Here is a 12,108-nt window from a genome sequence, read left to right as displayed (position 1 = left end):
GTATCAGGAAAAATTATGCACGTGGTTTCACCGTGATGGGGCTCCACCACAGTTTTCAATTAATATGAAAGGTACATGGGCGAGGAGGTGCAGTAGTATGACCTCCTATATCATCTGGCTTTGAATCCTCTGGATTTGTATTTGTGGGGATACTTAAAGAATTTGATCAAGTCATCTACAATAAATAATGTAGTGGACTTACAATAAAAATTAGAAAATGCATGTCAGATAACACGAGATGGATAAAAAATATTTGAAAATGTACGTCAATACATAATCCGCAGATGTTAATGTTGTGTTCAACTGGGAGGAAGACACATCGAAGATATCTTGAGAATCTGAGACCAAAATTTGGATTTTACACCAAGAGGATTAATTTTATGATTTATGTCGATTAAGTATTTCTTACTCGTTTTACTGACAAAGGACGTTCGGCAACCTGGAAATTCAGAAAATTATGAAACTTGGTGAGCAAGTAGAGTAGTTCATCAGTAACACAACCTTATTTATTTATTTATCGTGTGGTTCAGTTTTAATAGATTTTACCTTGGATGCAATTTTAGGTACGTACTGTCTTGCTTAAGTAATTGAAAGCTGTCTAAGCTTTATGGAAACAATAACTTAAATATTGCTTTAAGAAACCATTTTATTAATGGAACCTGGTAAAATGGACTTCAAATTCGATAATAGAGGTTTCATTTGTTTACAAGAAAAAATATAACACATAAACTATTTATATATTTAGAAAGAGATAATCCAGACGTATTTCAGTATATATTTACAAAATACAAATAATTAATTTTAAGGGTTGGTGGTGAGGGTAACTTGAAAGATATGGATTTTTCGAGAATTATTTTTACTCAGTTTTGTAGATATAAAAAAAGGATGTAACTTTTGTTTAAATTTCTTTTCGATATCTCTCACCGTTCTCGAGATATTCCACGGAAAAGACTGCACTATGGCACCAACAAAAAATAGATTTGCGTTACGGATGAACTACTCTACTTGCACACCAAGTTTCATAATTTCCTGAATTTCCGGGTTGCCGTACGTCCCTTTGAGCAGTGAGCACTATAAGTCTCTAACACCTTAAGGAGACTAGGCAGTCGTTTTCCGCGAAAGAAACTCTTTCTTTTTAATGTATTTGCAAAAAATGAAAGCAAATCCAGATGTACATATCCTTTTACCCAATGTTTATTATTATCATAGAGATTGCAAAAAAAGTTGGTATGAAATATATATGTGCTTTAGAAATAGCGGTGCTAATTGGTAAACATTTTAACTTTCTTCTGTAGTTTTGCCGTAATATTTGTTTTGAAAAATGACACAATTCAATTTCAAGGTATGATTTTTATTTGTTACATCTGTTGTTTCCCCCGGAACCAATAAAAACGCCGATTATTTCAAGAAAAATTCGATCGTGTTTGTGCGTTATTAAAAATCCTCGACTTTATAACATTTTTTGAAAATCTCGAATTTTTGCAGACCATATCAGAGGTTTCGCGGGAAATGGCACATGTTTTACACATCCTGTAATTTTTTCTGCACTGCATTCCACATTAGAGCATACCTGTTTCGCGCAGGCACGCCCCTCGGGAGGCGTTGCAACGCCCGACTTCCCACTTAACCGCCTATGTTTTTCTCCGTCGCACGGCCCTCTACTCTCTCTGTTAACTTTTCGTGCGGGACGTTGTTTACGTTGACAACGGTCAGGTGCCGCGTTTGGGATGTACCAGTTTTTCCTTGGAAACCACCACGACCAATCGCGTGCGGTTCAAACCGTGGGTAGTAGTGGGAGCTGCGCAGAACGGTCGCAAATCGGTAGGGGCATCGGTATGCTCTTATATGGAATGCAGTGTAGTCGATCCGAACCTCCGTATTTTTGCCGTATTAGCGCCGTCATATATCTATGTATATATAATTCTTTGACGGATTAATCGCAAGGAGATGGATACAAATTGTGTTTGGTACTTTTAGGTAATGTCTATTAGTACTATAAAGTGTAAAAAATTTTTTTGATTATATATATATTTTTTTTACAGTTTATAGTATTAATAGATATATATATATATATATATATATATATATATTCAAAAAAAAAAAATTTTACAGTTTATAGTATTAATAGACATTACCTAAAAGTACCAAACACAATTTGTATCCATCTCCTTGCGATTAATTCGCAAAGAAGTACTTGATTTTCGAGCGACTCGACTACCTGGTCCCCTTAAATCGATTTTTTGAGTTCTCTAACGAGCAAGGATTTCTGCACTTACTGTAGGTAAATCGTATATCACCCTTTGTACTCTATACTCTGAAGTGTGCAAATAATAACCAACTGTAATGTACATAATATTTTTAAATCCGCAATGATTATTAACAATAGTGGTATCAGTACTGGTATCAGTTAGTACACATAAGAGTAACTGACTAAAGAAGAATTTTCGGTAATTATTTACTCTAGCGATTCCTCACCGATTTTGATGAAATTTGGATATGTTGTAAAACTCCACATTCTGAGCAACTTTTTCCTATACATGTTACCACCGCTCGGTCTTAGTTTCCGAGATATTCGCAAAAATATTTTTTAAATTTCTTACTTTGGTGTTATAATTTGGGTTAGTGTTGGGTTAGGTTTAGTATAAATAAATATAAGTGCACTTCACATTCAACATTATGTTCAATTATTATTGAGAAGCCGAGAACGGGCGGGAGGAAACGAAAGAGTCGACACTTTGATACTGTGTCCCGCTCCGGCTTTCAGCACGTGCTCGAACTCGAGCTCGACCCACGGGTGGGCTTACACTGCATCAGCGCAACTTTTTCCTATACATGTTACCGCCGCTCGACCTTCGTTTCCGAGCTATTTCCGAAAAACTTCCGTTGACTTATTCCGACACAACGCATTCCACTTTTAAACTACTCTCGGGTATTAGTATTGGTTGGGGCTAGATTAGTGCGAGGGGCGCGCGCCCGGTCGCGAGCGCGTAAAGCAGAGGTGCACAGGGAGCCGTGTTTAGCGCCTAGCTGCGAGCAACCCGCCTGTCCCGTTGCCTAGATTAGAATCGGTGAAACGAACTGCAATAGTGTACATGCATTTGGTATGACTTGAACCCAGCTGTATACACTACTGCAGTTCTCCTCACCGATTCTAACCTTAGCAACGGAACAGGCGATTTGCTCGCAGCTAGGCGCTAAAACGGCTCCCTGTACACCCCTGGCGTAAAGCATGGTAGCGAACCGATGTGAGTCGGGGTGTTGACGGGAGCCTCCACCCATCCAATAGGTGCTCTCGAAAGCACCCTCTTTCTAGCAAAAAAATTATGTTTTAGAAACAGAGGCATCCGAATATCCGGCGGCGCCGCCGCACAGTGGGGATTTTTGCGATTTTATGACCAAAACTACAGAAATGAAATTTTTTAATTTTTCAAATTTAATACAAATGTGAATTGAAGAACTATATCCATTTTCGTGGTCAAAACCTCAAAACTTATTTTTAATATATAAAATTCGGCACTTTTACGTTCTAATATATTAGAAACTAAATTATCCGAAAAACAGCACTTACAAAAATTACGAACGATAAAGATTTTTTTATTAATTACAGTTATACACTTTTTTCTTTGTTTGTGCAGCAGGGCATAGCAGAAGGGTTAACAAACATACATAATACAAACAATCAAACAGAGGATCGAAGCTGAATAAAATCGTTTAAAAATGAATAAAAAGGTTTGTAATGTATAACATGTGAACCAGTCTCGGTCACGGTTATGTCGTATGTTAGACAAGACACGCTGGATCGAGTTTAAAAAAATGCATATAATTACAAGATTAGCAACTATTAGCAATTAAGAAGTGCATTTATAGAATCAAAATAGTCCAACGTAAAATAGGAATGAAAATCACTGCAGGATATTATGGGATTGATAACTATTTTATGTATTGAAAATTGATTCTTATATGAAAAGGTTATTTCTAAAACACTACATTAAAAATTGTATAAAATATGTATTAAAAACCGGAACATAATTATTTTGAAGATAAAAAGATATCTAACGCACCACCACGAATTGAATCCATGCCTTCACATTATTTTCAGATCTTTGGATAAGACAATATAAGTATTTGAAACAACTTGAAAATCTGGATTAATTCTTTGCGATCGGTCTAACCTCGCGTGAACATAAACATTTTCGAGTCTATACGAGCTTTGTATTAAAACATTTAACAGTAAAATTGGTAGCATTTGATACTCATATTAGTTCTTCAATTGACATTTGCATTTATTTTGTCGAATTCAAAAATTTATTTTTGTGGTTTTGGCCATCAAATCGCGAAATTTCCCCACTGTGCGGCGCTGCCGGACAGAGTCGGGGTTGACGGGAATTCGCAAGTTTCTGGTTGAAATCTCCAAACTTACATCGATTCGCTACCACGTTTTACGCGCCCGCGAGCGGGCGCGCGCCCCCGCCCTGATCTACCCCCACCCTATACTAATATCCGGGACAAGTTGGAAAGTGCAATGTGTTTTTCGCAAATATCTCGGAAACTAAGGCCGAGCGGCGGTAACATGCATACGAAAAAGTTGTTAAAAATGTGGAGTTTTACAACATATCCAAATTTCATCAAAATCGGTGAGGAATCGCAAAAGTAAATAATTACCGAATTTTCTAATAATCGTAGTTTCAATTGTGCCGTATACAAAAGCATCAAAGCATACCTACAGAAGATTCATATCCACGTAAGAAAAGAAATCCTGATGGACAGGCATCTGAATGTTATTTAATGTCACACAGTTCGACAAAATTTGACTTTTTTGGGACTTGTAACATTCAATAGCCGTTTCTGATAGGATTTCGTGCCCTGAAAACGAATCCGCAGATAGTTTGTCGCCATCACCCTCAGTTTTTGAGAAATTCGGTTTTGAAAAAAACTGCAAATTTTCAACTTTGAACATCTTTCGTGTCGAAACGGTAATATTTGGTTGCTCTTTGCGTCAAATTATTCTATGAACCCTCCCGAATACAACGATATAAGTTATTATTGAATTATAAGCATTTAAATATGTTTAAACATCGATCAAAGGGAAAAGGACACCCGAAATGCACCCATTTTTGAAGATATCTTTCAATTTATTTCCAAAACTAAGGGTCTAGGAGAAAATCTGACTACTTGACGTGATGCAGCAGATATTTTTCCTTCAGGAAGCATCAACAGAAGTGGTAAGTCGCGGTTTGTTTTCAATACAGAAGCGAAATAGTTTGGCAAAACGTGCGGCGGCGACAGTGGTAGTCAACGGCGGCGCGCGATCCACTGCCGCTTAGCGTAACACAATCGCTTAACGCCGTTGACTACCACTGTCGCCGCCGCACGTTTTGCCAAACTATTTCGCTTCTGTATTGAAAACAAAATGTGTCTTACCACTTCTGTTGATGCTTTCCGAAGGAAAAATGTCCGTTGCATCGCGTGGAATGGTCGGATTTTCTCCTACGCCCTTAGTTTTGCAAATAAATTGAAAGATATCTTCAAAAGTGGGTGCATTTCGGGTGTCCTTTTCCCGTTGATCGTTGTTTAAACATATTTAAATGTTCATAATGCAATAATAACTTATATCGTTGTATTCAGGAGGGTTCATAGACTAATTTGACGCGGCGAGCAACCGAATAAGTATTACCGTTTCGACACAAAATATTTTCAAAGTTGAAAATTTGCAGTTTTTTCTAAAAAACGAATTTCTCAAAAACTGAGGGTGATGGCGACAAACGGTTTGCGGATTCGTTTTCACGGCACGAAAACCTACAAGAAACGGCTACTGAATGTTACAAGTCCAGATGGCTGTCGAACTGTGTCATCCATGTTGAAAGCATTAACATGATTTATCAATTCGATGACGTGCTAATTATGCCAATAACGGCACGGTTATTATGTATGCAGATGAACGGGCGTTTAATTAATAGGTATTCGAATAATCGACAGGTGGGTTAAGTGATTTCCAATTAATGGGGATGCTGCTGCATTAATAAAACGATCTCGTCGATGTCGACCGATTAAATCGCAATTCGGCTGCAGTCTTCCGTCATCCACGAAACGAAATATCCAGTGTAAAGTCTATTTCCTACGCGCGAGAAGTTTTCGAAGCAATCGTGGATGCACGTAAAAAAAGAAAGTGGAATTTGCAGAGGGAACGGGAAAACCGTGTTTCCCTGCTTTTACAACCGGCAGCCGGGTGTTTCCATTACGAGCAGCTATCGTTTCTCCTTTTTTTTCGGAGAAAAGAGTCGACGACGACTATAAAATTGTCTGTCAGCAGCACGCCACGGAATCCCCCTCTCGTAAATCGCGCGATAAACTTAGTAAGCATAGGGGGAGCGTTTTGAAATTTTTTCTGCGAAACTTTCGAACATGCAACATCATTCCCGAAGTTTCTGGAATATTTCTCGATGGGGGATGAAGGGTTGGCGAGGGAGTGGGGGTCACGTGATGGAGTAAGGATTTTTCAGATTGTGAGAAACGAGCTCGTATTCGTCGTGTTATTGAATTATGAAAATAACAAATAATTTAGACCTGCTATTCTGAAAATTCACGTGCGTCTGTTTCGTAATTAATATGGATAAGCTTTCAAAGAAATATAATGCGAAATCTCAAAAGATGAATGAGTGTCAGAGTAAATCAGAATTTGTTATTTAAAAAGTAACTAAATTTTAGTAATAAAGGATCCCTTAAATGTAGCAGATATTTGAAAGAGAAGTCTAAAATGTATAATAGGAGATTGTTATATTATGAATCTATAAAACACGTTTAATTAAAAAAATTCACAACACCCTTAGTCGCATACAGAATCTTTCGTAATAGAAGATACAACCAAAGAGGAAGTTATTCTGTGTGGAAAAAGTAAGTACAAAATATATGTTACAACTTTTTTATGCAATGCGTCAGTTTACAGAAACCCTATTGTGAAAACTCGTCTGATATATACAGGTAAAGGGACCAGTAGTTGACCAGTTATGAGAAATTCTTCACGTAAACAATAGTAACCACTTGCTCTGTCATTAAATAGTGACAGTCGCTGCCTAAAAATACTCTTTAAGCTTTCTAAATTATGTAATGAGAAAGATTTTTAAAAAAGTTATTGTATAAAAATTTTAGAACCATTTTTCGAAATTCCGTAACTGCTTCAGAAGTTGGCCATCCTTAAAAATGAAAATACTAGTAGTTGACCCTATGTTGGTCAGTAATTGATCACCTATACTAAAAAGAGAATTAAGGCAATGACGCAGGTAATCGTGTTAGCATCGATTATTGTAAATAATTTAGAACAAAGTAGAACTAAAAAGGAAAGTGAAAATAAAAGAAACCGGCTAAATGCACGAAAAAGTTCACTGATTCCGAATCCGACATAGGTTTCGTAAAATTAATTTGTTTAAACAATTTGTTTAAACAAATGATTGCAAAATTACATGTTTTGTTACATATAGAATCGTGTTCTGCGGGGAAAATAACTAAACAAACATGTATAAGTTTCAGAAATTTTTGTATTTATTCAAAAACTTTTTTACAATATAATTTGTTAAACAAATTGTTTAAATAAATTAATTTTATAAATCCTATGTCGGATTCGGAATCAGCGACCTCAAAAACCACTCGCAATATATACATAGTCAGTAATTGACTATACCTGTCAACTTCTAGAAACAATTAGAATGACAGGAGTCATTACTTGATCACCCCACAAACTATGTGTTTTTGACATTAGTATAACAAAAACGGTGTATTTATCAAATATAGAACACTATGAGAGTTTAACAAGTGAAGAGTTCAGTCATAAAGTGTTAATAACCTACGAATTTTTTTACCTGAACCATACACCTGTTCTTACCAAAATCATTAAGGAAATAACGATATAGGAACACACTACTCACCTTGATGTAAATAAACGTTCGCCAATACTATTCATAATGTACTTCACACTTGAGTGTTTTAGATTTTAGTCGGTAGATGTCTTGGCACGTCAACTGCACTTAGGGCGGTATTCTCAGTCGCAGCTTATTCTTAAGCAGATGCTTAAGCATTCGGCATCCTTTACTAGCTACTAGGTTAGTAGAGGATTGCCGCATGCTTAAGCATTTGCTTAAGAATAAGTAGCGACTGAGAATATCGCCCTTAGAGACACTATAATAAGAGTCTGGGCACAAGAAGGCCACTTTTTGATTGGTCCGCCATGTTTGATCGAAATCCCAGGATAGAGAAAGAGATATACACCATTAGAGCACTAAAGAGGTGAGTATACGCATCCGCCATATTGGGTTCTCTGGAGAAAGAAGATTAATGAGTACCCGCCTTTATGCGCATTGTCAAATTCGCTTTATAAACCAAATATAAACTTAAATGTAATAAAATACTCTAATAATGTGTCGTGCTACTATGCTTCAATATCAACAACGCATATTTTGTTTATAAAGTGAATCTGACAATGCCCATAAAGACGGGTACTCATTAATCTTCTCTCTCTAGAGGACCCAATATGGCGGATGCGCATACTTGCCGCTTTAGTGCTCTAACACCAGCGGCCGTAGCCGTGATGGAAAACACCGGTTCTCGTTAGATCACCGAAGTTAAGCATCATGGGGCGGTGTACTGGGGAAAGATGGGAGACCACCTTTCTCCCGGTGCGCTGCTGCTGCTGGGCCCCGAAGGAGAGAGGAGGGATAAAAAAATGTGTGACTATAGTTCGTTGGGCAATATAAGCAAAAATAAGCTTGAAACGCCATCCTGCTTAAAACACAGGAAAACAGTAAAAACAAACAAAACAAACAATAGTGCTCTAACACCATTTCACTCTTGACCACTCTTAACAACTCTTACGTTTATGGCGGTATTTTACTTCTGTTTACTTCACGTAAATAGGCATACATAGGTATATCAAGAAATTCTAATTGCGATTGATACATACAAAATGGTTGGATGTACAGCACCCTTTTGTAACAACACCTTAGAAAAGGGTTATGTTTTGAGAGTTTTTCCCAAATGTCCCGAACGTCGAGCTTTATGGCTAAGAAATATTCCTTACAAAAATAGCAAAAAAAGGTTATGTTATGAATATATATATATATGGCAAAAAAAGGTTATGTTATGAATATATATACTATATTCATAACATAACCTTTTTTGGCCATTTTTGTAAGGAATATTTTTTAGCCATAAAGCTCGACGCACATCATTTTTTTACTACCCAAATGCACATTTTCAGATTAATAGATAGTAAAATACCGACATGAGCGTAAGAGTTGTTAAGAGTGGTTAAGAGTGAAATGGTGTGTATCTCTTTCTCTCTCGCAGGATTTCGATAAAAAATGGCGGACCAATTAAAAAGTGGCCTCCTCGTGTACAGACTCTTGTTACAGTGTCTCTAATTGCACTTTGTTCAAAAGATCGTCACTTCTAAAAACTTTATTGTTCACGTTCTTCTGAAAAGTGGTCAACTACTGATACATGGTCAACTACTGCTGCCTTTACCTTAAGCCACTTTCAAAATAAGCGACTTGTAGAACCTCTGTAATTTAGAATGACTTGCCAAATATGCTGGAAAATTGATCAGTTGCCCGGTGAGACACCCAATGTATGTATCCCGAAGCATAGACCACAATAGAAGATAAGTTGGCCTCTTTTTAGACAAGCCGATATAATGCTCAGCCCTTGGCAGCACCAGATAGAGGTGTGCCAAACAGACGGTCGCGAAATTGTTAAGTCATCCTGGAAGGGCCGAAATCCGCGATAATTGAGATTTCATTGGGATAACGCCGAACACGGCTCGATGCTGAAGCTCCACAATGGATGGGACGGTGGGAAGGGGGCTGGGGATGCCGCGAAATGAACGAAACAGAGTTATGTTTCCCGATGAAAGAGGACACCAAGCCGGATTTCGTCGCTCTACAAAGGCATTCGGGGTTGCACGAGACCCGGCCAACAGTTCCTTTCAGCTCACCTCGAAATCTCGACGATGCTCCGATTCTGAAAATGTACGGGACACCAGATAAGTTCGATTAATCGTTTCCTATCGCGACCAGCCGATGCTATCGAGAACGGAATTCCACCAAAGCCCGACGAAAGCATAATTCTTTTCTTATCGACGCGACTTCGTCGATTAGGCGCGACTCCTCTTGGATGTTTTATGGGGGAATCGCCTTCGTCGAATCCATTAAAGCGAAGCAATTAGTTGGAGTCAATTGAAACCTCAGACTACCGGCTGATTCGAGGCCATTCTCGCTTAATCGATTATATAGGGGCGTTTCATAAATCTTTGCGTATTTCTTCGTGAAAATTTTAAATGGAAGTAACTGTTTTTTTTATGTAGAAGATAAATGAAAAACGGGCCAGCAGGAAGATAGCTACTGTACAGGACCACCAAATGCACGTGGTCCGCTTTAAAAGGTCGTAATTGTTTCTAGAAAAAAATGGATTGTAAGGGTAGTGTGATCTTTTTCGAACAAGGTTTTTGTTTACGGGAAAACTAATTCTGCAGGTAGCTATCTGGTTTCACACATGTTTGACTAATATTTAGTATACTGGATCTTTTTACAGATGTCCATGACAATAATAATAATTGTGTCAGTAAGTGCCATATAGGGTAAGTCCGGGTGAGATGGTCGTATTTTCGTTTGGAGCCTCCTACAGCCAACCTATTTGCAAATAAAGCAACGAAAATGATGTACAACAAAACTTCAATCCTTTGTCTACATATCCGTTAATATCAATAAACGAAAAATTATTATTTAATATACAAATTTCACAAATGAAAAAAGTGTCATTGCTCATCTCTCCCTTAATGTCCAGGAGAGATGGGCATGTATACCTTTTAGGCTAACAAGTTGTGGATCCTACCTAGTTATCACAGATCCTTTCTAGTTTTCGTCCACTTTTGTTTCTGCCCGCTCAAAACTTCTTTGGGCTTTTGCTGTGAGTCGTCTAACCCGCATGTTAGACGCATAGTGCCAAACGTTGTACAATTTTCATGGGCCCAATAACCACATAATTTACATCTTAGCCAGTCTTTTTTTTTCGTTTCAAAATAATTTTCTCCGCATCCTCTAAAATTATTAATGTCAAAGGCAGACTCTTGAACGGAATCACATTTATTGCCAAATTTTATTTTCTTAGAGGACTTTTGTTGTTTGAATTATTTTTCCGCCTTTGCCCTGTCACTCATTTTTCGAGTGGTAACATGTGTTTGCGGCGTTAATAATTTTCCAGGTTGTTTGACGCGATTCCGAGTAGGGAAGTTTTGAGCGGCACAGGAACGATATCTTCCAAAACTTACTTGGTTGATTCAAGTGTACATTCGGTTTCAAATTAGTAAAGACCATATTAGATGGACCGGGATCATCGTTAGGACCATTCTAGGCTATACCTACAAAAACAACCTTCAAAATATCTGAAATTACATCAAATACAGCTATGCCCATCTCTCCCGGACAAAAATTCACCATCTCTCCCTTAAAGCCCTGATAAGATGATCATTCCCATTGCACTTAGACTAGCAAACGGAACCCTGAATACTTTACGGTTAAAAACACTGTAGACAATACACTATCGAAAATACATCTTGAGATCTAAAAATATTCAGCATAAATAACACAAACAAGGTGACCAAAATATAGATCAAACATTTTGAAGCACTAGAAACGTCCTAGTCCAACAGTTTTAACTAAGAGTGTTGCTTGTCTATAACACTTTGTACCCGCGTGGACGCAGCGCCATCTGGCGTGTCCTTCTAAAAAATACTGCCACTGCCCATCTCTCCCGCGTGACCATCTCACCCTGACTTACCCTAGGTATATGCTACATGTGTGGGTAATTAGATCAGTAAGAAATATAACTAGGCACTGTGTAATGGAGAGGTTTAGCAATGTGCTGTTACGAACCTAACCTATACTGAAAGTTGATATGGAGACGAAACAAAAGAAATTCAACACACATTTCGAAACACCGAAGTTACATTTATTTATTTACTCCATCTAAGAAACTTTGACACTTTCTACCGCAATCGTAACTTTTTTTTTAGGAATACTTTCTTACATGCACACAATAGCACATTTTATTTTCAAATTTTAA

The 12,108-nt window shown here is 37.6% G+C and overlaps 1 protein-coding gene across 1 annotated transcript in view; it reads right to left on the bottom strand.

The window, feature by feature from the left end:
- Positions 1–12,108, bottom strand: part of LOC143366966 (uncharacterized) — a 520,650-nt gene that overhangs the window by 137,652 nt on the left and 370,890 nt on the right. Inside the window, exon 19 of the mRNA XM_076808473.1 lies at positions 9,983–10,008. Coding sequence (XP_076664588.1) covers positions 9,983–10,008 — 26 coding nt within the window. The remainder of the gene's footprint in view (positions 1–9,982; positions 10,009–12,108) is intronic.

This window comes from Andrena cerasifolii, chromosome 3 (assembly GCF_050908995.1).
Source record: "Andrena cerasifolii isolate SP2316 chromosome 3, iyAndCera1_principal, whole genome shotgun sequence".
NCBI lineage: Eukaryota > Metazoa > Arthropoda > Insecta > Hymenoptera > Andrenidae > Andrena > Andrena cerasifolii.
The sequence above is the reverse complement of the archived record's forward strand: the minus strand, read 5'-3'. Positions and strand labels throughout refer to the sequence as shown.